Here is a 27,063-nt window from a genome sequence, read left to right on the forward strand (position 1 = left end):
TCAGCTCTGTGATAGTGAATAAAAGCCATAATTTGTGCTTAAAGATAATATGAATCCAAAAATATTAGTGTCCTGAATTACAACGTAATTCTCAACTTCTGTGCAGGTTGTATCCAGACCACGTTTTAGTAAGAATGAAAACAGAATGTGCAAATAGGATCTTTTACCTTGTCTTTGGTTTATTGTGTAAATTGATAAGCAGAAGAGGAATATGCAGGATAATGTTCATATTGATGTCCGAACAATTTTAGATGTTGGACTTCCTTCGTCCAACATTGTCTTTTGATCCATGTATGGAGCTTCCACAGTATGTTCTGCTGCTAGTTTGCAAAAGATAGAGTATGCATTCTATAACAGTGCTATGTTATTTCTGTAGATTGACTTTCCTGGTATGTGGGGAAAAAACTTTTATTTTRTTTTTTCTCTCACAGAGGATTCTAAGCTGAGACATGTAGAAAAAGATGTTTTGATTCCGCAAATAATGAGAGAGAAGGCCAAGGAACTGTGTTCAGACAAAGTGCAAGGTAAGATTGAAATATTCATCGGAGATCAGATAGAGTCACTTCTGTGTTCTGAATGTAATCTTTTTTCCTGAAATCAAGTAGTCAGAGAATTAATATGTATGATCTGCATCTAATCCATTCAGCATGAAACCATCATATAAAACTGTCATGTTGACTTTGCTTTGTGATGGGGACTATTTTCCAACATAACTTGGACACGAGAGCTGTGGAATTTAGTATGATTGATGGAAAACTTTTCACATCTCTGTCTGGAATATGTGGTGGCAGAACAGCATGAGAATTATATTCCTGTAAGTTCTGTTCAGTACTTATAGAAATGGAATTGCCTCAYGTGAGCCTTCAGGAAGGGCCTCCTATCATCCTTATAAATAACAAATTTATTTAAATATTTCRTGCTAGCTGCCTCCTTCCCTGTCCCCCAATATTCTGATACCTGCCTTGTTAGATGGAAGTTCAGCTAGGCTGATGTATCTGCTTTTGCATGGTTCTTTTTTCTGTTGAAAGGTAGTGGCTGAGAAGCTTGATAATATCAACACTTGATATCAACACTTTCTCCTGGTAATTTGCTACTCATATATTCCTGCAAGGAATTTTGAACATTTTTGGAGTACAAGAAAGATAGACCTACACAACCAAGTCAGTCAAGAATGTTGCTGCCAGAAGGAAGTAACAGTGAAAGGAAGAAATKGAGCTCTAGATTGGTCCTAATATAGGTCATGCACATCATACAAATGCCCTTTCTTCCAATAGAGGGACTTCGCTATTTTCAGGAAAAGTTGAGAATATAGTAGTGGAGAGTTTCAGAAAGCAAACATCTAACATGTTTGCAGTTAATATTGTGGAAGCCAGGGTAGCAACACTGAATTATTGGAGAACCRCTGCTGTGAAGAGTCACAGTGCAAATTTCAGCATTTCAGGCTGATTTCATGGCGTTTCTTGATCCCTTACAGATAAGAGAAGGAAGTGTGAAGCTGTCCCGTAAATGACAAATGTTTTGGAGTCAAGTTTAGCTACAATGCATCAGTTTTCAAAAATGGTTTTCAGGGATTCACACTAATCACTTAAAAACAATATAGAGCAGTGCAGGAATTTTGCAGTGTGAGAGTGGGGAAAGAGTTGGGAATATCTGCCAGAAGGAAATGAGATCAAATGATGGATAACTTCTATTGCTGTAAGAAGAATTTAATGCTTTTGACTTTGAACTTTGTTCTTCTTGGGGAAAAAATGGGAAAAACTGCTACAGTATTGTGATCTATTGAAAGAAGAGTATAAGTTAAAAGTAATTTGTAAAAGCTATTTGTATAGTTTTATTAATTAACCTTGGGGATGGACCAGAGTGCATGGGGGGCTGGGAGGGCTGTTCTCTGGGATTTTCTTGTCTTTCTCCTGAACTTTCTTCCTGTAGGAAGAGGAGTTYGGTTTCAACTTCTTAAGGTTATGTGGCAGCAAGCCGTGTTGGAGATTCTTGAGCAGTGGGTTGTGTACAGTTGCCGAGCAGGCCCTCCTTTTTATTTTCTTTCTTTTTTTTATTTTTTCCCCCTCCATAGATTTTAAAGAAAAATACTATCAGAATTAATTTTCTTTGTGTTATTAGGCAAAATTATAATTTTAATTCTTTTTCCTGAATAGATTTCATTCTTTGGAAAACAAGGCTTGTGGAAGCTGCATGGAAGCTAGAGGTGCAAACTGAATGTTTCTTGTGCAGTTTTTATCATCAAATAGATGAGCAAGACCAGAATTCATACCCCTGTTAAGAAAGAGGCAGTAGCATCAGTTTGGTTATTTTGTTATGCACTTTTAATGTACATTGGAAGTAAAGCAAAGCACAGGAAATCAAGCTTAAGTAGTTTTGAGAGCAGCAGAATTTATCATCCCTTTGTGCARTTATTCCTGAGATAAATTTGTCTTGTTAGGACACAGAAATGGGTGTCAATAAAAGTGAATAGGCTGTGCTCTTTATGCTGTAAACAATTACAAGCTCTGAATACAAGCTGTGTAATTAAGCAATCCAAACTCCAGAGATTTGGTGTGTGCGCATGTGTGTGCAGTTGTGCTCCTTAGACCAAGGGCATAGGTGCTCATTTAACTTGTTCCCACTATAAGATTTGTTTTTTCCTGGTTTATGTTGTTCTGTTTGAACAACTCCTCTGTTAACATATCTGTGTTTCATTTTGTCTTTAGGAAATTGTGGTGAGTGCGCTGGCAGCGCAGGCAAAAAAGCTGTTCTACAGTATGAGTCCTTACAATGTCCTCTATCACACTGGGTTCATATCTGTCCCTATAGGGAGCCCATATACATTCAGTAGGTCTCTGCGTGAGCACRGGGGTCCATCTGTATACAGTCCATTGCCTTAGCCTGCAGCTATACCACCTAGAGCTGTGAGCTGATCAGAGCTAATAATCCAGGCAGTGACAGGCTGTCCAGCATGTGTGCAGGAGAATCCTGGGGACACCCCCGAAGGATTTAAGAAAGAAAGAAAGGAAAAAAAAAGAGAAGGTTTTGTTAACTCAAGAGGTGAGTTAAGGGCTGCTCTCAGGGCTGCTACCCTAGCATGGTTAAGTGGGTGACCCGTAGCAGCCCTTGTGTGTTAAGGTGTTATAGTACTTTAAGGGTGAAATAAAAATGAAAATGTTTACATTCAGTAATTTTTAATAACAATTGAAGTGTTGGGCCTGGTCATGTTTCATTTTGTTTAAATTTACATTTACCTCTATTTTAGATTGTTGTGTTGTTGTTGTAGTGGTTGTTACATATATCAAGAATTTAATACTTCATAGTTGCAGATTAATTTTGTGTATAATTTTTTCAGTCACTTTTCTAGTGAAAAATGTTATAAAAAGAGTATTGCTTAAATGGTAGACATGCTTCCTGCAACACACATACGTGTTTCTTATGACCATTACATAAACACATCTGTGTTAATATGCATGAAATGTGTGGTAATTGTGTGCTGGGAGTTTTTGGTGTGTAATTTTGTGCTATTATTGGAGAATTACATAAGAAAAATTTTCTTCCTTAAGTAGCATAAGAAACCATTGTCATACGGTAATTTTTCAGTGCATTTATACAGACAGTGGTGCATGAGTTGATCTAGAATTAGATCAAGATTCACATATCCCTCCATCMGCACATCCTTGGTATACATATATGTGCTGTCAAAGGGAAAGAGGAGCCATTAACTCATCCGTTGCTTTTATAAAATGAGTTCTTGAAAGAGTTACTTTTTTATATATATATATATATAGCTCTTCAAGTTTTTGGCTGTAATTGCCAGTTACCCGTTACAAAATTTTAATTTCTAGTAAATTTCTTTGCCATAGCAAATTTCAGGAACCGAAAGTTAGCATTTTTTATTGGGAGGATTATATTGAGTTGACCAAAACTTGCCTGGTTTTATCTAGTCCGCACAGGCTCTGTTTTGTGTGTGCCTGCTGCGCTCTGTGCAGAGCGTGTCGGCTTGCCGTGGTCGTACACGCAGGAGTGTTTGCTGCATTTCACAGGAGCGCATACTTGGCAGCTTGGAGTTAATGGTTTGGCTTTTGGCTTTGGCTTTTAGCTTGATGGATTTAGGTACAGAGGACTCTTGAACAGAAATACATGATTGTTAACACCTCGTACTCTAAGCTTAGTGTCATGTGGGTTGCTTGGAAAGCAAGCTGACTAGCTGACTTCCACAGGTGATGGATTTGGGTTCAGAAGAAGCCTTCTGAAGCTGAGATCTGGAAAAGAAGATGCTCAGGTCATTGTGCTAGTCATCAAAGTTTGCCTTCTGTTTGTTTGTTGTGTTATAAAGTAACACCCGTAGGTTTTTTGCTGGGAGAAGGATCTTGCTCTTGTGGGAGGGGATTTTAGCCTTCAGTTCACGCAGCTTTGTTTCTCCTGATGTTAAGTGCTAGTCCTCATGCATCCAGTGTCTACCACTGATGCACAATCTGGGCTTGGGCTTTCCAAAGGCAGTAAGAATGACCTGCAGGTGACATCTGTAACTTCGACTCACTTGTACAGTTCCCAGGGTTCGTAGCTGAGTTGTATGTAATTTCCAAGGTAACTACAGATCTGCTATTAGGAAATCAGTGAAGTTATGGAAACAATTTGGATATTTGAAGACCTGRTCCTGTGGGTGATTTGAAGATGAATGAAATGTGCTCGTTTCTCATTTGAAACTTGTTATGGGAGGAATCCACTGGCTTGACCAAAGAGATGAGGTTTTTGCTTTTAGGTTTTTTTTCCTGCTGTTTTTCATTTGTAATAAAGGGAAATAAAAGAAAGGTGTATCCAATTGTGCTACGTTGAGGAGCTTTCCTGGAACAAATGGTTATGGTGATTCTGTTATCTGTAGAAAGTGTACAGTTAAAACAACCGTGGCTTCAAATGGGTAACAAACCTCTTAAAACTGGCAGTGCTTTAAAAGACATGTTTGGAAAGTGTGGCTGGAAAAGGACATTTCTAAGCCGCCTTCCTCCTCCCGTCCTTYAGTTTCTCCATTAGCTCTCTTCTCCTCAGGGCTCGTGTTGATACTTAGTGAAGATGATGGGATGCAACACTACTGCAGGCTTCCCTACAGTAGAGCATGGCCAATGTCAACCAGAGTTTCCATAACGTGTAGTTACTCAACAGTCCTGTCACTGACATTGTTTCTGTCCCTGTAGGGGCCACCTGCTCTAGACCATGACCCTTACACCTGACACATCAAGGCCCATATAAACAAAGCAGCCCCAGTGATGGAACTGCACTTGATGCTGCCCATTTAAATGTCTGAGAATGTGTTTGGTATTTCTTCTTCCAAAGAAAAACAATCATCTTGTTATGCTGTCTTACCAGAAGCGCAGATCCAGAAATGTGTGACATACTTAGGWAATTTCAGTTTGATGTTACTCAGTTATGAGCAAATATTACTCGTTTCCTTTGTAATGCGGGCCAAGTTCTGTTCATTGATGCAAAACGTCACATCATGTTGGGACAAATCAATCGGTACCTACGATCACAGTTCTGTGTTTGACACTGGCAGATGCAAGGAATAGTAGCAATGGGAAATTATGTGACAGCTCACTTTTCAAACATCTTCATCAGTCATCTTGCTTGAAGTCAATTTAAATGAAGTAACATGATGTGTAACTGAATTTTGCCCACCAGCTTTGTCTTGCGGTGAAAGTAGAGTCTTGACTTTTTTTAAATGCATATTTTGAAAATGTATGGTAATTTCATGCTCTTCTGACTCRAGCAAAAAAAATCAAAATAACTGATGAAAATTAGTGAGCTTTTTTTCTTTTAAGCTACTGTAATCAAAACACCTTCGGTTTGCCTATACATATTGTTCATTTTGATGTAAAGCCTGAGAGGCTCTATTGGAGGAATCAGTAGATTTTGAGACTGTCATGACCTTTTTCTGTGAGGGTGAAAAAAGAATTCTGCCTTTACTACCTGCAGCTTAATTTTTGAGAGGAGGATAAATACAATTCAAGGGTGTAATTTCAGCAAAACTGCAGGTGGAGAAGGGAGGGGGAGGATTTGATCCTCTGCCACTATATTTGTTATCTGTATCTTAAACTATTTACAGTAATGTTTGGTGGCATCATGACCTTATATGAAGCTGTTGAGATTATTGCTGTGCATTTGTTGTCCATTATTTAGATTATTCTACATGCTTTGATAGTATTCAACTGAATCTAGTACGAGTCAGAAATTACTAGATGTTTTTTCTTGGTTAGTGTTCCTGGGAGTAAGATGTGTTTTCATATAATGTTCTTATTCACGGTAGCTTTTATTTGGGAGAAGTAGTGTGTCTCTATATACCTTCAATGCACATTTACTCTCACCACATTTAACTACGTGAATTAATACAGTCTCTAGAGGRATTGTGGTATATTGAGCTTTGCTCCAGCTAACTATGTAGAGAGCACAGCTACATGTAAATTAAAATTTGGAGAAATGAGATCTAGATCTCTCGTGACCTTTTTTTTATTATTATTTTTAAATGATACTTCCAGCTAATACAGGGAATTTTATAGAAAAGAATCTTAAGGACATATTGTGTGCTTGGTGCTGGAAATGTAAGTATCATAACTAGCGTTAGGGCTTCCAAGAAAAACTGGACAGAACCTCCCCTCCACAAAGAGGATATATTAGATATATATCTTCCTCTTCTATGTCATTTCAACCCAGCTGATCACAAGAAATGGGTCAGGCTGCTAGCTTTACCACTGCAACTTAGTTGTATTTTTTTTATTAGGGAATGGAACAGCTTTTACAAGGACAAAGAGAAATGAAATCACTTTCAATGAAAGAAAGAGGCCTCATTATAGCCACCAACAGCAGTTATTGACAGCTACACTTCCTATTAACAAGGAGCATTTAAGAGTTTGGCTGTTGGATCTTTGGACTTGATCTAATTTGCTAGCATTAATTAGTTTCTTTTGAGCACAGACACTTGGTGCTCACAGCTATAGATTTGGAGGGCTAATTAGGACAGAAAATTGAACAGAATGGGGTAAGGCATTAACCTTCAACCATTACCAGCTGGGGCTCTGATAAAGACCACAGAGTCCAAATGCTCCTATTCATGCAAAGAGTACTCTAATGAATATCAATTTCAGMCAGGTTGCCGTATCCTACGAGCACTGTCTTAATTTTGATTCTCTTACCTGTTAGAGATAATTATTACAGGTCTTCAAATACGATGTTGGTAGTTCAATGCTCCTATGCGACAGTCTTGATGATAGGTTATATATGTTCTGTYCACTCCTTCATTTTAGTTTTCTCCAGTTAGAGATTCTATTGTTTTCTGGTTAGGAACCTGAATCTSAAATTGTTTTCTTCATCCAGCATAAATATATTAACATAGCATAGAGTGATTACAGAAAGTTAACAAATATTTGTTTAAATGGGGGAYGTCTGCATATTTCTGTGCAGGACAYGGGCAGCAACATCTGGGACAAGAACTTGGGCCATCTGAAGATGGAATAATGGGACAGCTTCTTGTACAGTTGTGATGGTGTGTAGAAGTACCATATTGTGGTGCTGGTGATCCATTTTAAGGAGGAAAATTGCTCTTTCAGATCCTGGACTGGTAGTATTTTAACGTGTGCAGAATGGAAGTAATTCTTTAATCCTGTARAAAGAAAGGAGAAAATCTGTCTATCCTTGTGTACCATTTCTTGGACCACTGAAGTGTTGGGCTTGACTTGCAGTCCAAGTCCTCTTCACTGGACTTGCTGGTGGCATGTTGCAGTCTCCTGGTGAGGTTCATTTGGGGCAAGCTGGGAAGATGCAGACATACAGGTGTACAGGTACAGCCGGACAGAAGCTGTTTGATGGTATTTCAATCAGTCTGTAGGAAACCCTCTTGCTGCTGGTGCTTGCTTGCTGTCTCTGTCATCCTTTTCCCAATAAAGGGCAGGAGTGTGTGACGTTGTTGCAGCCCCTTCTCAGGTGAGGTTCTTTTCCCAGAAGTTATTTACAGTAGCTGTTGATTCTCATATTTTTCTTTCCCAGAGACACCCTCTGACACCCGTCAGTCATTTTTATACTTGACCCCAAGCACACCATAAGGTRTGGTATGCTTGGTGTGCTGCTGGGGACTCCTTTAATCATTGCAGCTTGTCTAACAGAGTATTGGARATAGTCGTGTGTAGCAATGTATTGTCAGTGGAAATCCAACATGGGACTCGGAGTAACTGTTATTTTAACTGCATGGCCTTAATGATGTATTAAGTAGTTTAGCAGTTTTGAATTATAATCCCCTCCTGGATGCTGCATTCAAAAGTAATACACTTAGCCACTTTTGGAAATCAATCTAATATTTTAAGAGGTCATACCACATTCCCTATGCATGTGTATAAATATTTATATGCTATATGAATTATGAACATTACCCCAGGGTTACTTTTGCATGGAAAATAGGTTATTTTTCAACTATCGAAGTCAAAATGGCTTGTGTAGATATGATTAAGCTCAGCAGTGAAAAATGCAACTTACCTTTCGTCAGAAAACATCTACTGTATGTTCAGAAGTACAAACCAATAAGTGGTGAGCTTTCGGATAGCCTACAGGCAATGTTTTGACCTCATAAAAGCATATATGATATGCAGGGGAAGGTAGTAGGGCAAAGATTCTGTCTGTCGTTCTTGTTCACTAGAAAGCCCATGAAGTTGACAAGTTCTTTTGCCAAAGATGACTGCTTAACCTGTCCCGTTGAGTCAGGAAAAGTAAAACATTAATTCCAGTTTAGCTAAGAATAATAGTTGCCATTGCATACTGATATTTTTGTTTTGGAGGCAGTGTCTTTTGAGAATTGTGATTTTAGTCTCTATTATTTCCTATGGACTGACGTGCTTGGAAGATGATCCTTGTTGCACGTGTGTTTGCAGGGACCCTCTTAAGGGCCAGCCGAGCCAATCCAAGAAAGGGCTGCAGCGACAGACCTTACTGAGCAATACTGAAATGCAAGCTAAAGTAGAAACAAATAATCACAGTCTTAATAAGATGTGGTGTTTTAAGTGTTTCTTAATGCTTTTGACATTTGGGGCGAATTTGGAAATATTAGAACACTGAAATTTCTGTCTACTGAAATTTCATATTTTTAACATGACGGCATATTGTCTCTTCCTGTCTCTTCTTGTAACCTCATTCTTGCGCATGATTGTTTTAATGGCGACACAATTCTCTWTTTCCCCATCTCCAGATTTATGGTTTCTTTTGTATCATAGTTGTTTTTCAGTTGTGTGGTGCTACATGGAAAAGTAGGAAGGCAAATATGTGTTCCAAAGAGTGTTCTACAGATGCGGTGGTTGATTGAGAGAGAAATGAAGGTTGCAGTAATGTAAGGGCAGGGTAAGACCTTTGCACTCTATTGTTATCTCTCCACTTTGTTGTTATCTCTCCAGGTTTTATGTTAACAGCTTTTCACCCTCCAAAGTAAAGAGAAAGGAATCTTGCGTTAAAGAATGTCTGAACCACATGTTGCCTAAGAACAATATAAAATGCCTTTAAACAAATTGCAAAAGTATGATGTGAGGGGGGAAGCGTTTTGCATGAGGAGTGAATTATTACAGAGCTGATCACAGGATGTGAAAKGGATTGGGCAAGGAACACTAGAGCTATATGGAACACCGGGACTATGGAGGAATCTGAAATTTACTGAGTGGGCAGCAAGAAATACAGCTTAGCTGCTGTGTGTTAGCTGTGTTGGAGAGAAACACTCCTGTAAATGTCATTAGTGCTTTACGCTAGTAAAGAGTTAAGGAAGGTGTGAAAGATACTAGCTCTGATGGGATAGTAAGTTAGAAGAGGAGCTTGAAGTAAGTGGCCTTTGATGATGCTAGAGAGGAGCAGATCGGAAGAAGTTTCCATGGATGGGGATCAGCCATATTGGGAAGGACTGAAAATAATTGTAGGAGTTTTGGACAGCAATTACGATAATAAGAGACCTGCCACCTTATGTTTTTCCTGAGCTGAGTTTAAACAAAGGGTTTTTTTTTTCAGATTGAAATGCCTTTTTTTCAGGTCTTGATAATCAAGTTCAGAATTTTCTTTTACTTTTTTTTATCAGATAAAATGTCTTGCACATTATAGCTTGCTTGCTTCTGCTCTGTGATCCAGAGTCTCTGAAGGGAATATCTTGTCATTCTCTCTTCTTTCAACAGAAACTAACTTGTTTTAAGCCAGCTGCCTCTGAGCCTGCAGATCAATGACATATTTGAGCTTTTAGATTATCTTAAACATATAAAAAGTCCTTTACTGACCATTTACTCACACAGGCTACTTATATGCATAAATTCATCCTTATATTTGCATTAACAGGCTTGAGCTCAGATTTGCTTTGTTTCTTCGTTGCAGAAATCTCATCTGCTTTGTTATAATTGAACATACCTAAAGTTAATCGGAAAGCACTGCAAAAAGGTGACCACACCTGTTGCAGGAGATGGTTCATCTAACCTTTGGCTAGTACCCTTATGGAGACACAACAAAAAGGATTTTTGAATCCTATTGTTTAATTGTAATGTTATTAAAAATCTTTAAAATATAGAAAGTAGATGGGCTGCTATAGCACTTGAGTTGAAGTGTTGAGTGAAGAGTTGAAAGTACAACCCCTAGTTCTAATATAAACTGATCTGACTGTGCTTTATGGCATTAGCTTCAGTTGAGGAGACTCTATCAAGCTTGAGTACTCTAGAAAATTTCCCTTTTTGCCCTGTATTGATTTCATATGGGCACAYGCACAAGAATAAAAGAACTTTAAGTCTGGAAAGTCCATCGGAGGGTTCCTGGGCAATTATCTTCCTCTTAGGCCTTCTATAGATACCTGTAATGGTCCTGCAGTCTGAGTAATGATACAGCTTCTATAAACAGACTGTTCCACTACTATTTTTTTTCCACTATTCAAAGAATGATTTTTTTTGTTTGTTTGTTTGTTTTGTAATGCCTGGATTAAATTTTCCAGACTATCAAGTGCTTTATATTCTCAGTGGCATCAATGGAAAGGATTATTCCTTTCCTCTCTGCCTGCTCTGCCCACTGCACTTCTGTGCTGTTGATTATTCTTATGACAAGAAGGCAGGTTGGGGTCTGTGTATGTGCAGCTGTGTAACACACACCCACACGCATCTCTGTATTTAGGTATCAAACACAGAACTTTGATTCTGTCCTTCTTGTATTACTGATTTTTTTTCCTATTAAACCTTCAGCGTGTCCTGAACCTGTTGAAAGCTCTTGCTCTCCTCCAAAGTACTTCCAACCGTTTCTATCTTACCTTGCCTGAATGCTGTCCCATTCAGAGCTAGCACACTCAGAATGGCTTCTTCAGAGCCCCGCTGCTCTAGCCTTGCTGCATGACATTGCCTGTGTTAGCTGTGTACCTGCTTAATGACTGGCTTTCACAGCTACTGTCTTTAAATGCTCGGCAGCATGTTTTAAGCGGGAGATTTCCTGTCCTTTGTCTTGTATCCTGTTTCATTATTTATAGGAATTCATCGATACCATCGATATCGATAACTTTTGAAATCTGCAGTTGAAAGAGCGATATTTTTACTCGTCTTCTGTGTTTATCGAAAGAGTTTAAAAAAAAAATAAATCAGCCTGCTGATAAATTACTGAAATACCCTTAAAGACTCCCAGACACTAGGCAGATTTGTGGTAGTGGTCAGAGCAAAGTGGCACTTTAAATAGAAGAAATGGGAAGAAATTCTTTTCTCATTTCTTCCTTTTTCACTGTTTATGTAGAAAAGGAGAAAAAGGCTCATTCTGAAATTATCCTGAAAAAACGTTTCTACTGATGGACATGACATGGCTTAGGGAGAGCGTAGGATGTTTCCGAGTTGTTTTGGGAACACAAAATTTAAAAAACAAAGCAAAAACAACAAAAAACCCCAACTTGACTTAGATAGAAATGCCACTTAAATTTACCGGGTGACTTCAGGATGAAAGAAATGACATCTAGTAGAGAAGAGTGACCACAGTCCGCAACTTCACATGTTACACTTTGCCCATTGTGTTTTTTCTGCCTTTGGGGTGGTGATTTTCTACAGTGAATGTGACAGCCCAGTCAAAGTAATTCATAAGGCCAATGATGAAAAGCACTCTTTATTTTTTATGGTGTAAAGAATCTTTGCCATTGCTCATCTGTCCTGATTTTTTTTCCTCTTGTTTCTTCATGTTTCTGTGGTTTTTTGTGTGGTGTGTTTTTTTTTTTTTTTTTTTTTTTTTTTTGGTTCTTCCTGGTGTATGTGAGCTCTTCCTGGGGTGTGCTTTCTGTTCACTGTTTAAGAACAAGCACGTAGGAGATGCATACCCTGTTCCAAACACTGCTAAAGGAGCTAAGATCTTAAACACAGAAGAAATATGTAAGGAGATTTTGCCCCAGTTTTAACTGGTACACAATATCCATCCTGGATATGGTTCTAGGGTAACAACGTGGACAAGCCTGTGCTTGGCTTGGGTGCCATCCTGTTTCATACCCCTGCACTGCAGCCCGCACAAAGATCTAGTCCAGTTACACCTCTTGTACAGGTGTCCCTTCTGTTTTTCTGCAGACTGCCAAGCAGCTCCGTGAGGAGAGTATTGGAAAGGGAAGGGCAGCACGATGGAGGAAGCAGGGAAGTGAGAGCAAGGACAACAGGGAAGGCAGATAGAGGCTAATAGAGACAAACAGGCAAATACCTGCTGTCTTTGAGGAAGTCCAGGGTAAATATTTTTCATGTTGCAATMCTAATGTGTATTCTTATTTTAAGGCATTGTTCTGCATTGTTACCTTAGTGTAGGCATCAGCATATATCTAGTTAATGAATGGAAACTTTCTACTGTTTCCTGTAAAACAGGAATTTAAGAGAAAAAATAGGAATTTAGGAGAATATATGTGATTTTGAGCTACATAACCAGAGATGTAATGATCACTGTCTCAATAAAGAGTTTCTGTGGTGTCTTTAATGACATCTAGCTAGTATCTGAGGTTTAAATCTTTTTTATATCTACTGCCTGTAACGACGCTTCATTGCTGTTGAATGACGACACTATTGAATGGCTCTGCAGGCATCCCTTTGGGCAGCGTTGTCACACAAGTGTCCTTGCCACGTTCTTCTGGAAACTGTCTGTGATGTAACTTGTTAGAAAATAAAGARCATCTACTTGTAGATGTGCTGGATTTTTTTTTATTTTATACATTTAAAACAACTCGAGAAAGTTTACAGTCATTTGGAAATGGAGGTGAATAGTGTGGGGAATAGACTCTCCCTGCTTCAGCAAGGGCTGTTAGGTAGGTTGATTCTGATATACTTCAGCTATTCGGAAGCTGAAAATTCGTATTTTAAATTTTAATTCGAATTTTAAAACAGATTATTAGCTAAATATTGAATTGGAATATAACCAGAATAGTGTTAGGTTGTCTTGTTTGTCTGGGGAATCTGTATTCTTCACTCATGTTCACTTCATTCCTGTAACGCTAGTTAGCAACTGTGCTTGCACTTTGGAGAGGCACTGACTGCTGGGCAGGGATGAGGCCGGTAAATGACGCATGAGCAGAGTGGTCTCACTCTCCTCTAGGAGCTTGTTTCCAGAGCTGGTACCTTCCTTCTGGCTGCATTCTCCCAGGGGACTGGTAAATTATATTAATATTTCTTTTCCAACCATTTCCTTTTCTGTTTAAGTACTAGTTCAGGAAATTTGGCATGTGATTTTTTTTTCTCCATGCAGATTTGAGGTCATAGATCTTAATCGTAAGTATATTAGTCCCATTGACTTCTATAGCACTGCATGCATATTTAAATATGTAAGTACCTGAGTTTAATTAGTGTCTCATTATTACCATTGCTGGTGAGGAAGAGGATCTCACAGTAGAATGTTTAAATGCAAAAAATACCATTGTCTCTAGTGATGCAACTGCAGCAGTTTGCTTTGGACAGAATGAAGTTCCCTTGTGAATGGCAGCTAGCTGCTTGGGGCACTTGGAGGCGGCAGGCGGTGTGTCAGGGCTACCTCGTACTGCTCTCGAGGGCTTTGCTGGGCTYGTGGCTGCACGAGCCTCTCTGCACCGTGGTGCAATGAGAGGGTCTCGCTGCAGCGCTGGCCGTTCAGCACGGGCCCTGCTCTGCCAGTGCTGCACTTGCAACGAGAGCTTGGCCAGCCTGAAAAATAACTTGGCCTCCCTAGTGAGGCTGGGGGGAGATAAGGCCTGCACRTGTGTTAATTTAGCATTTACATTAAAAGTAGTTAAAAATAATTTAACATTTATATTAAGATATTTCATCTTCTCCTAGATGCTTTTCGAGTCAATAGTAAGTTTTAACAGTTACTCTAATTACCGCATATGCAGCTGCTAGAATTCCCTAGTTTCAAATGTATCTTAGTGTCTTGACAAATATCTTGAAGTTTATTTACAAGTACAGTCTACTAAGTAAACGCTGGTTCTGCCACTTTTCAGATTTCCTGTAACCTGTTTCAGGTTGCTCGCCCATTGCTCAGTACTCCTATGACTTGGCAGTGCCTCCTCTATCAAGGTGGAGATACCTGCAGCTCCCTTCAAATGCGGCAGGGCCTTCCAGCTCCCACCAGGCTTGGAAAAAGGTGGCCTTGAAGCACTGACCTGTTGCTTCMTTCCAGAGAAGGCTGGATCCAGGAGTTGCTCAACACTGTAAAATTTAAGGAGAATTTCGGGAACTGAAAGTTTTTCGCATTTATGGTCCAGATTAATTTGTGTGATTTATTTATTTATTTAAACTTTAATGTCTAGCAAAAGACCTAGACTTCCCTTTAACAAAACAAAAACCAATATTATTCTCTGGGGCTGGAGTAATTGGGCGTATTTCCTGTTTAATCGTTTTTTCCCTTTACATTCCCAAATACTTGATATATAAGGATGCAGTACATAGTGTACACGGGAAACCAGGCAAATAGTCCCAACGCTATAAACTCGCATTCAGAAATCCAGGACTTGCGAGCAGTCTGCTGCACAAGAAAACAGATGCTATGCAATAAATTAATACTAAGCTGAATAATAAGCAAGAATTATTATTAAAGGTCTTTAGTGCAAAGACAGTGAGTTCAGACTTTCAAATGCTTGTTTTCTTTCTTTGTTTTAATGAGGCCTTTGCGTGTGTTTTCTTTTGTTGTTCTCTTTTGCRCACGCTTGAGCTTTGTTGGGTTGAGAACCCAATCTCTGGTTGGGCAGTGGTGATTAACCTACACTAAATAGGCAGCAGTAATGTTATTTGAGAAAAAAAAAAAACTTTCATTTCTTTTAAATGAGGGGGAAAAAAAAGGTTGAAGGAAATAGTTTACATAATCTGTAAACTAGTTAAGGAGCTGAATATTTATGCAGGTTGCAATTGCAGCTTAGTTGCCCTCTAGGGGTTTTACATTAATACAGCATATGCTAGCTTTTGGGTGTTGTTTTCTTTTTCCTTCAGAATCAGGTGAGAGAAAGCTGTGGAAAAACTTACATAGTGAAGAATCTGTTGCTGCTGGAGGCACATGTGCCTGCGAGTTCAGAAGGAAAAGCTCTTCTACTTCAGAAACCTGGATAAGGGAGCAAAGATTTGGGGCCAGATTCTGTGTTCTCCGTTCAGCCCAGCAGCCAAGCTRCCCAGGTCGTCCCTTGGTCGCAGTCAAATGTCCCGGCCATGGATGGTGCTCACGTGATGGCCCAAAYATGTCCCATAGAGCTAGTCCTAGGCAGGACAAAAGGTTACAGGGAGACAGAAGGGTACGTAGAGATGCAGGTGCTGCTGAGGAAGCCAAGCTGGCAGTAAGATCCTGATTTTCTGTTCGTATCCCAGCCACTGAATCCTGCTGCCGTTCGAATTTGGCCTCACCTCAGCCTCCACTGACTGACACAGAGGAGTTCTTCTCCCCGGTCTTGTCTTGAACATTGTTTACTGGATGCTGTGATTGAACTTGCTAGAACTTCTGTTTCTTCTTGTCGCTGTTAGAGACTTTGTCTTGTTGCTTGGTGAATGGTTAACAGAGTGGGCTTTAATGGCGTTTCATGGGAAGACACGAGACTAGAGTGGGTTCTAAACTAAAGCTGTGCTATTTCTCCTCGCCTAAGCTTTTAATGTGCCTCCTTTGCTAACCATAGACAACTGCTTGCATAGCGCCTGGCTAACGTGTTGCTGTGGGAGAACAAAAGCGGTTTCGTACCTCCTGGCCCAAAGATCTCTCACATCAGAAACACATCCTGAGCAGCCCAGGGAGGGGAGGATGGCCCCAGCCAGGGCTGGACGTCCTGCCCAGGCTGACCGGTGATGCTCTGTGCTCCGCGCCCGCTGCTGGAGCTGCAAGTCCTGGGGGACGGGAGTGCCCGTGAGCAGGTCTGGGCTGGTGCTGCCTGAAAAGCTGAGGGACCTGCAGCTCTCAGCGCGTGGGGAGCTTTCAGGGCCCTTCARAATATCCTCTTTTCTACTGCTTGCCCGTTTAAAAGGTTCGTTGTGCAACAGAGGTCAAGTGTTTCAGGGTGGAGGCTGGACTATCTGCTGGTGTGGCATTCAGTGTTTTTTTTATTACCTGGTTATCCCAACCAGCTTGTTTAACAGTGTTTAAAAAGTTCAGAATTGAACGTTYGGAATGCAGACACAGTGTCAGAGGGCGCGGGGAGGATGCGCTGTGGCCGGTTCCGGAGGGGCTGGAAGGAGGGCTGGTTGGAGGGGGCTCTGGGCAGGACCAGGACCTTCCCTTGTGAAGGAGGGCGAGCGTGTCCATGATCCCGGCCACCCCAAGGCCGTAGAGCTTTGTCCCTCTTCCCTCGCTTTCCCTCCCCGCCTCCCRCAACAGCAGCGCTCGGCCCCCTTTCCCTGCTGCTTGAAGGGCATTTTGTTTCATTCAGACAGAGGAGGGGAAATAAAAGTATTTTTGTGGTTGAACTTTGAGTAAAAACACCTTAATGTTGGAAACAGTAACCTGAACAGAGTAAGAAATAAATAAGCAGGGCACTAGAGCTGGCTCGTGGTGGAGGCAGAGCTGTGTGGAGTAAGTGACCTGCTCTATCTCCACCGCGTGGAGCGAAGCCGTCACTGCCCCTGCAGYAAATCTGTCTTTTGTGCTGGTACCTGCTCTGCCTGGGAGTTCAGCTCAGGAGCCGCTCGCTCCAGCCTCGGTGCGTGGGGCTTTCTTTTTCCATCATCTGTTCTGTTAGTGTCTCAGCTGTCCCCGTGTGGCTGGGCTGCTCCCGAAGGAGCAGTAGCAGCTCGGGCTGGAGGTGCTTGTCTGTGTGGAAGCAGGCAGTGACAGACAGTAGCCATGGGGGAACTTGCATTTGTTCCAGTTCTGCCTCTTCCAGCGCCTGGTTCGGTAACRCTTGATGTCAGAGATACTGCAGCATGGCAAGAAAAGTGCATCGAGTCGCTGTTAAAGGAAGCAGTTTTAAAAGCAGCGTGGTCTGACTAGGTAGCTGCGCTTGTGGCAGTGCATGTACTTGATGGGAACGTTAATAAAGCAGATATTTGGGGGAAAGCAATCCTGAATTACCCAGTGAACTGTATTGCAGTATTGTGCTCACCTTGCTTACAAGAACCTTTCGTAATTCCAGGGGAAAGAAAGCTCGTCTGCTTGTCCTGCCAAATCTGCATGAGCAGCCCAGCAAATTGTCACCTTTGAGTACTTAAATCGTCCTCACCTGAGAAAGTGCAGTCACTGGGAAGCCGTATTCTGAATAGACATTCCCTTGCTATGCGTCCTGATGTGTCTGAGGACGTGACCCTCCCTTGGTGCTGCGGCGCTCCGGRTGCCTTTCCCAGCCAGTAGCAGCAGGACTCGCCTGTTGAAGTCTGAGCTCTTCTGAAATTTGGGTGAATAAAGGCAAACTACTAACAAATGCTAAATGATGGCGGCTGCCATGACATTTTATCAGCATTCAGCAATAGCCAAGAAAGCACTATCTGACATTTTAAGGTGTAAGGTTTTTCGGAAATCTGTTCTGGCTATGCGATTACTTAGGCAAAAATTTCCCCTAGTCAAGTTTGATTTGTGAATTCCGAGTTCTTATCGAGCTGAAAACTTTAACCTTTCCACCCGCCACCCTGAGAAAGCAGCTTGCTCAGCGCTCGTGCACGCGCGGCACGAGCGGAGCGCGCCGGGCRCTCGGGGAGGGCGGTGGGAAACGGGCCGTGATCCCCGGCAGGAGCCCAGCCGGGGCTGGTCCCTGGAGGGGTAACCCAGCGGCTGGTGCGGGCTAGTGCTGCCTGCCTGTGAGCCTTGGGCTGCTTATTTAATGGAAAATAATTAGTGGTCCTCTTGAACTTGCTGTTTATCCCTTTTATTGACTCTCTCCTAGTGTGTGTGTTAGGAAATCAGGAGGAGAAGGTCCCAGCATCTCCTCTGGTGCTACTGGTGTGGGTTAACTGGGGCAGACAGAAGAACATCCATACTCTTGCCCGTGGTTGTGCCTCTGGACAGATTTTCTGCATATAGTTCTGGCAAACACAGTTCTCAGACAGTGTGGGTGAATTTTAGACTTTACTGCCCRTAGTGAGTCCAGGGAGTCTGGTCCAGTCCAGGGAGGCTTCCCCAGTGCAATCCTTGTCCTCCTGTGGGAATGCTACTGTGTGCTCTTCATATGCTGCTTTCTGGATTTTACTTATTACTTAATGCTCATGCCTAAAACATTTTTTTTACTCTCCCAGAAATTCCCTCTGTGATGATTGTTGGGCTCTCAAACAGCAATGAAAACTACTTTTTTTTTTTTTTTTTTTTTTTACAATTCTGTAATAAACACAAAAATAGATCAATATCTGAATAACGACATCTGTTTTGAATCAAGTGATGTTGGAGAATCCCTACTTATGTTTTCAGAGTCAACACTGTATTGTGATTGGAGAAAAAACAAACTTTGGCTAGCATTTAAATTGGAATGTTTAAATAAGCTGTGGGTTTCCGATAGTCATTTGGAAAGCTCCCTGAAAGCTTTAATTGCAGAGAAGAAATGTTCTTGCCAGCTGAGAGCAGCTGGCCAGAGCCAAGAGCTTGTAGTTATTTCAGAGAGCAATATTGTGGAGGCTGTGGTTTGTGAGCGAAGGTAGAGGGCCTTGGAACATGGAAGGCAGCGAGAGCAGTGAGACCTGAATGGGAAAGCAGGTCATTTCGGAGCTTGCTGATGGTGTCCGAGGGGGAGCCTGGGAGGCGCTGCYGTCTGTGCCCTGCTCCCAACTAGGACACCACTCTCTTGTTGCTCTCACGAACAGCCTCCCCGGGTGTCCCCTCGGGCCCCCCGTTACAGCTGGCCCGACACTGCCGGGGCTGCCATGTGAGTTCATGTCAGTCATTCACACTGCACTGTTTTCTCAGCTCCGGAGCCAGCCTGGATTATTGTTCTGGGAACAACATCTTTTTTTAGTTAACTCCTCTGCTAATCTCCTGGCGTTGCCACTTGTTTATCTGCTGTCACGGGGCTCCCTGAGACACGTATGCGAGGGCAAGCTAGTGGGATTGCTCTGGAGAAGGGACATCTGGGGCTGCACAGGCTGCTGCTCCTCTCTGCTGCTTGGGCCTCCTAAGGCTACATTAAACAATTGCCAGGGAGAAGGGAGGCTGGCAGGACAGGCAGGGTCTTCTGCAGCCAAGCTGCACTTTCAGGCCACAAGTTTGCAGTAGTAAAGTTTGAGAACTTCTTAATAACAAAGACAGTCAGAGTGTGACACAGATGGATGACACAATTGCAGTAGGTGGGACTCAAGCAGGACATAAGCCAGGCACAGCTTGATCTGAAGGGAATTCAAATCCGTATGTGTGTTTTGGTATTTGGCTGTTTTTTTCACTCTTTGTTCCTCCTCTTGTCTTGGAGAGTTGTCAGTGCTTTGAAAGAGATMTGAGCAGTTAATGCTTCAGGGTCCAAGCCAAGTTGGCAGTAGGAGATGGTGAGGAGGAAGCTGTGCCATAATGTAGYCTTGGTGGCACCTTTTTCTGAAGCTGCTGTCACTGGTTCCTGAGGAAGATGGGATGCAGAATGAATGGGTCTGGTGTCTGATGCAGCCTGTCATTTCCTCATCTTTACCTGTGTGTGTCACCTAGAGCAAAGTCTTCAGAGGGCCTTCTAGGATATTGGTAACTCATTCCTTATCCCAAGGCAGTGTGTTTAGGGAAGGGGAGCTTGTAGTTTGGGGGGAATCTTCCACCTCCTTCTCCCTGTATGCTGTGCTCTCCACCTTTTTGACACTTCTCTTGCTGTATCTTCCCTTCTCAGTCGTGAGTGACTTTGCAGCATTTCATAGCGGAGAGCAACAAGATACCCTCTGGTTTGCTGGAGGATCCTCTGGTTGCATTGCCTGCTTTCGGATGGAGCTGGTTTCCCACTGACAAGGCACTGGAAGAGAGCAGGGATATCCCCAGGAAGGGCGGATCTCCCTTCCCTAAGGTAGTCAGATTGCCTCAGTCTGCCCCGGCAGGGAATCCGAGCCTGAGTTGGTGCATGGAGCAGCGCGGGGCAGCTGCTCCTGGGGAGGGAAAAGGGAGCCCTAGAGCATTACTGGTATCATATAGCGAATGGATATCTATAGCATTACTGGTATCATATAGTGAATGGATGCCTGGGCAGACACAGTAGTTGATCTGGTAACAGAGGTTCACTTGAAAGAATCCAGGTTATTTTATGTCAGTTTTCTGTTTGCCCTATATAGGATGCACTTAATTATTTCATGCTATCTCCCTCTATTCAAATTAATCTCGGTCTTATATATATTGTTGCTCAAATTATTCTAATTCTTTAATCAGCTGTGTTATGCATGCCATCCTAGGCTGGAATAGGAAAGCCACTCCTGGCATACCGACGATGCGTGTATTTTATTTGTTATCGTAATTTAAAAGTAAAATCAGAAATATTGATTTCTACTTGACTGGAGAGATGATTTAGTTTGAATATCAGCCTGATCTTAATCAGGTGAGAATTAATTGAGTTGGAGGTATTAGATATTCAGTGATGTTAACTGAACCGTGCTCAATCTACAGAGCAGCTTCCCTTTGTACGGGCTTGGAAATCCCAAATAGCTCCAGCGCACTCCGCAATGAACAGCAGCCTTGCCGGGTTCGCTCCCCTACCTCCTGTGGCTCATTAAATGCACCAGGAATCTGTTCCGTGCGTCCTGACTAATCTGCAAAGCAACAAGCTAATAAATTACAATTTAATACAAAATTAAAAGCATGACTTTAGCATCAAATATTGTTGATAAAGTTTTGCGCCATTTTGGTGTTTTTCTTGTTCGCATGTTACAAGCACAGACTGTGGATCCCTGGGTTGCAAGTTCTTCTTCTTTTTAACTAAATTGCATCCGCTCTCTGTCCCTTCCTTCTCCCCCCAAATCCATCTCGTTGCTTGGGCATTTTTTCTTCACCAAGCAGTAAAGCAGAAAGATCCAAACCTTGGACAAAACTATTTATTTTTATTTTTTTTCCTGAGGATAAAAAATACACCATGGGAATAGAATGTAAGCCTACTCCAGATCATGATACAAGCCCTTTTTTTTTCCTTTTTTTTTATTTAAGAGTGTGATAGCAATATCATAAGTGTTGAGAAAATATAAATGGTGAGATAACACCTCTGTAGGAGTTTCTCTTAAGTAGTAAAATTGTAAAGTCTTTAAATAAACTACAGGCGGACCCGAGAGGATCGATTTTATCTTGATAATAAGGAATATTTCATTTATTTTATGAACAGGAAAACCTAGCAAAATATCTGTTATGATTGATAAATAATACTTAATGTTATATTCATTGCACAACACTGCAAATACGAATATTAAAAATGTTAAGTTACTGTTATATTCTAAATCTTCAAAAAATGAACATTTCCAAAATGGCCCTCATGTTACAGTTCATGCACTAAAAATAATAATGAGGAGCCCTTAAAGCAATTTCTGTCTTGCTGGTTGTGTAGAAATAATAAGTTGTAAACAGGTTTTATCCTTCTCTTGCTTGGTACGTGGAAAGACTTCTGTGTTTGTTCCCTACATGCTAGAAATGATTTTTATTCTTTGAAACATATTTATTTAGTTTGTTACCATTCTGCAATGAATTGGACTCAAATTTGCACCTAGTTTTGCTTGTCTGTAAGCACCTACTTGGGTAGCTTGCCGCTTGCTAAGGGAAGGAAATCCTTCTTTCCCCATGTGAATGTGTAAAGCCCTGGRAAGCCGTTTTCTGGAATTCTAAAGATTGGATTGTGGGCAGAATTTGAAAAGAGCAACCGTCTCTTTCCAGAATAAGCAGTGAAAGARCAGTTGGGCTCTTTATGGCAGAGAGTCTCGGGAAACAGGTTCGTTCTGCGTGTGACGCCGGGTCCCCCGGAGTTTTAATTTCTGCTCGGAGCTGTTGAAATATTAAAGTACAAAGGGCTTGCAATCAGATCCTGTTGTTCTGTGSTATAATATCTCATTACGCACCCTGAAGTTTTGGTCTGCAATATCAACGCTGCTTGAGTGAGGAATGTGGGGGTGACTTTGATAGGCTGAGATTAATCCTTGGTTTGAGACTGCTTCTGGAAATACTGTTTTCTCTTTGTGAGGTTATTCTCCCAAGCTGCAGTTTTAATACCCTGTGCAGCTCGACAGTGAGATGCTCTGGTTCACTGAAGAGCTGTAGGGCAGACAGAGCATAACTGAAATTAAAACATTTTCTGGATTCCCATAAAGCTTCTCGTAGACGTTTGTAACTAAACCCGTCTTCCACCACGTTCCTTTACAAGCTGCTCAAAGGGATTTTAAAGAGCTGGAAATGAGGACTGTACCCTCACAAGGGCTTCTGATCCTTGGATCTGTTTGATAATTTATATGTAGAGTAATAATATGTATGACTTTTATATGAGATGTTGATAGGGGGACATTCAATATAAATAGTCCAACAGAAGCAACAAAAAATAGATTTTTTTAGTTCAGTTTTAGGGTTCACTCTTGGGTTCTCGGCACAGTTGGAAAAGGTGAGTCTGTGCAGTCGGTTCCTAGAAGTGCTCAAAGAAGTTGTTGCTACTTTTGTAAGCAGTGTGAATCTGATCGACAAAAAGGGAAGATTGGTTTGGAATTTATGCCAAAAACTCGCATACCAACAGGACAATAACTAGCAATGCCAATACATGCCCAGTTGAGTATAGCTGTCTTAATCTACGCTTTATAGTATTATTAAGTTCCTGCAGCATCATGAAGTTTTGGTAGTTAATAGGTTAACTGGAAGTTTTACTGAAGGTATTCAATAAAATAAAAATTGCCTGGTTCATTTATCTGGTACCAGGTAGTTATCAGAAAACACGAGGAAGAGGAGAAGTGGGGCATTCCAGGCAGGAACACAGAAGATCTGGCTTGGCTCTCAGCCTGGCTTCTGGTTGACCTAGGCCCGTCTCCCTTGCCCCCTTGGCTTTTTCTCTCTGTAGCTCTCTCTGTAGCTTTTTCTCTCTGTTTTCTCTCTGTAGCTTTTTCTCTCTTTCCACATCTATAAAACACAGCCGCTGATTGATTACTAATATAGGCTGCTTATACACAGCTTGGGATCTCCTCGGAGAGGGCTGATTCTGGTCTAGTTCTCCACCATTATTACTAAGCAGAACACSAGCACGGAGTGTGGCAACAATGTGACATAACTGTAGCTATTCCCAGAGGGAAAAACACGCCCTAACCCGAGTCACCATCCCTCCATGCGGGCGCAGGGCTCATCAGCAGCTCAGTGCTTTGCCCTCGCGGCAGGGGACGGCTGCAGCCCCCCGGCTTGCCCGGCTCTGCTCGCTGCCCCTCGGGTCGCTGCGGCCGCTGGGGCGGGAAGCTCCAGCGCTTCCGACCGGCGCCGCCTCGGGAAGCCGTGGGCTTTAGCGGCGGCGCCGAGGGAGAGCAGCTGTTGGGATGTGAGGAGCAACTCGTAATTAAAATGCRGTCGCTAAACAAGTGACAAAGACCTTACAAACAGCACGGGACTTGAGGAGAACCGTGATTCTAATAGTAGATCTGGTCAGGGATGGTTTTCATTTGGATTAAGATACACCCGGGTGGGGGTTGTACTAATTGCCATTTTTTTCTAACTAGGGATGTTTTGTGTTTTTGTTCCCCAGCATTTACTAAATGCTGTAAAGAAACTGGTCTTCTTATGGTGGTGAAGTGTCGGCAAGAGAACACAGCACTGAAGGATTGTCTGGTTTCTTAGTAAGTCGCTTTTGATTTCTTTCTTGTCTGAATTTTTTTGGCCTACACTAATACAGAAATGAATATAGATCTTGAACCTTCTCCCATGGGATTCGCAAGCCTTGTGACTTGGATGTAGSACCCTAATTAGTAGTAGTTTGTGAGAAGCCAACTTTTACTTCAGAGAACAGCGGGCTGCTCAAGGTGTTTCCTTCATAAAGCTGAGCTCATGGGATGTGCAGAAGAACCTCCACGCTACGTTAGTGTACGTTCCTTCGGGTTTCCCTTACACAAGAGGCTTCCAGTAGTCACTAGTTGTTGTGAAAAGGGCCCGCAGATGCGCGGAGCAAGAGCAGCAGCAAGGGGCAGTTACGCTGGATGGCAGAGAGCTCCGCTAGTCCCCGATGCCATGAGGGAAGGGAAGTCTCTTCTCAAGTCTCCCTTTGCCCCTATCTGGCTGCCACGTTGAATTCTGGAATTTCTTGGTTTGAGAATGGGTTCCAGTGAGTTTAATGTGGGGATTTGGTTAATTAAGTGRAATAATATGGTGGGATAAGTCAGGTAGCCTCTTAAATGCCTTTAAAATAGTGACAAGTATTCTTGGGTAGTTAGGAGTAGATGCAAAAAAACATGTGCAGGGAGGCAGAAGTTCCTAATCTAACTGCACAGAAATTGCTGCAGTACTCAGTTTTACTTGTCCATACCTGCATGCAGCTTTTTTTTTTAATTTACCTCAACCACATACACACTACTGAACAAAGGCTTAGTATTTAAGTAATGCTCTTCCAAATAATTGCAAGTAAAATTAATTAAACTTCATGACCAAGGGCCTATGCACTTCCTATTGAAGACATATACTTGAACCTGTTCCAGTGCAGTTAATAGTACTTACTAGGTTGCATAAATGTCTGTGCACTCCTGCAGATCCACATGCTGAGGAAGCTAATTGCAAACAAAAATGTATGATTTAGCTAAATTGAAATCCAGCTGTATTTGCCCTTCTCTATCTTCCTCTTCATTTTTTCCACTACATGGGTTTGAAAAGGTCCATGCCTCAACAGAGGGCAAGGTTATGAGAGGATGTAGACCAGCCTATTAGTTAGAGTTTAAAAATATAGCGACTAACTTGGCCATTGAAGGAAAGCAAATGTGGGTTTGAGACAGATCAGKTGAGTGCTGTTGAGGCCTTATCTGCTCCCTCTTCCAAGAGGAAAAACAATATTATATCTGTGTCTGTCTTGTAGCTATCAAGATCCAGCTTTCTATGAAGAATGCAAAGCAGAATATTTGAAGCAAAGAGAAGAATACAGAGCAACTGGAATTAAGAAGATAAAAAAGAAGCTTCCTTCAAATGTGTAGTTGACTCTTACAACAAAGTTTTGAAATTTTATATCAAGCTTTGATTTGAACAATTTAAATAGACTTCTGAAATCATCTCTAGCCYCCCAGGTAGAATTCAACTGAAATAAGCAAAGTAGGATGTATGGAGAATAAAATGTCTGAAATTAAAAGCCAAGAACATTTATGTAATTAAAAGAAACAAAACATGCTGTCAGTTTGTGACATTACAAAGTCTGTCCCTCTCCCTGGGGACTTGAGATTTTTATGATCCTTGTGTTCCAGAGAGTGTTACTGATTTACATGATATACATGATACGAGGCAGTCTGCATAACTTACTTAAATAATTCACCCTTAAGTGGTTTTGGCACTGATCACAAATAGATATACCCTAAAATCATTCTGTTTWTCATCTGAAGTTAAGGGTCTGTAGAGACAGCATTCAACTGAACTGTCCCTGGGAGGAAGGAATATTAAGAAGTCCATTCCCTGCCTGTTAAAGGATACCAAGATGATGCTAAAACTCAGTAAGTGGTGGTGTCTTCCTACAGCAAAAGATGAACGGGCAGAAGATCAGACCAGAGGTCATGCTTTAAAAAAAAGACAGAGCAAAATGCATGCAGAAGGTGTCATCAGCACTTGAAACATGTCGCATTGCTCAATTTCTACTTACTTGGAACAGCTTGATGTCCTCTTGCTACAGGACCGAGATGGCAAGTTGCACAAGAGCTTCTTGGACCACTTGGCTTCATCTGGTTTTGGTTAGAGCAGTGAGAGCAGCTGGTAGCACCACGTGAGCCTCACTCAAGTGTCCGTGGTGCCCGTGCAGGGCGCCTGACTGGCTCCTTGGACCCCAGAAGAAAAACAAGTCTGTGATGTAGACCCAGAGCCCAGGGAGGGGGAATCCTCCCCCTCTTTCCCCTTTGAGAAGCAAGAGCATTATACCAACTTCTGCACTTSAGCTGTGAATGACCACACTGGCAAAACTGTCTGGTGCAGTGATGAGTAAACAACAACTCAACTACGTATGTAAGGTGAACCTCAGATCTTAAATATCGAGTAACAATTCAGTGTTACACAAACTAGAGCATGCAAGCAAGACTCTATTTTTAAAAAAGTCAGTGTCTTTTGTATATTGTCACTTGAAGCAGCTTAATTTTAGAATTCCCAAATACCAGTAAATGGTTTCACTGGAGATTGCACTTAAAACTCTGCTGTTCTAGGGTATCTTTTGAAGTGTTTTGAAATGAGTAAGGAATTTCTTCATAAATGAAGGAAAGAATGTGTTCACTTATGACAGTTACTTACATGGTTGCTTTCGTGCTCTGAGAAGAAAAATACATTAGTCTGAGCATATGGTAGCATGTTACATTTTCATCAAAAATATGTGCAGATTGCAACTTGTTCCTACTGGCACTGCTTCCCCAAAATAGGTACTGCAGCAAAGTTATTCCAAGTGGAAATTCAGATCAGTCTTTCCAGGAAGCACCTAGGTGAGGTACTTAGCCCCCCAGGTTAATCCTTGCACTGTAGTCTGTGCATCTTACTACAGTCATCAATAACAATCCCAGCGCCTGTGTTACTGGACAGCAGCTCGGAGGAAGGAGCAGGGAGGGCCTGTGAAGAGAA

At 41.7% G+C, this 27,063-nt stretch overlaps 1 protein-coding gene across 1 annotated transcript; it reads left to right on the top strand.

Moving 5' to 3' along the window:
- The first annotated feature begins 376 nt into the window (after window positions 1-376).
- CMC1 (C-X9-C motif containing 1) lies at window positions 377-26,822 on the top strand. Its single transcript, XM_026045530.1, has 3 exons — window positions 377-524; window positions 24,026-24,116; window positions 25,340-26,822. Exons 1-3 carry the CDS (start codon window positions 392-394, stop codon window positions 25,452-25,454), a joined length of 339 nt encoding a protein of 112 aa, XP_025901315.1. The 5' UTR covers window positions 377-391; the 3' UTR covers window positions 25,455-26,822.
- Window positions 26,823-27,063: the final 241 nt, after the last annotated feature.

The sequence above is a fragment of the Nothoprocta perdicaria genome, unplaced genomic scaffold, assembly GCF_003342845.1.
Source record: "Nothoprocta perdicaria isolate Ctin4 unplaced genomic scaffold, notPer1 scaffold_40, whole genome shotgun sequence".
In the NCBI taxonomy this organism is placed as follows: Eukaryota; Metazoa; Chordata; class Aves; order Tinamiformes; family Tinamidae; genus Nothoprocta; species Nothoprocta perdicaria.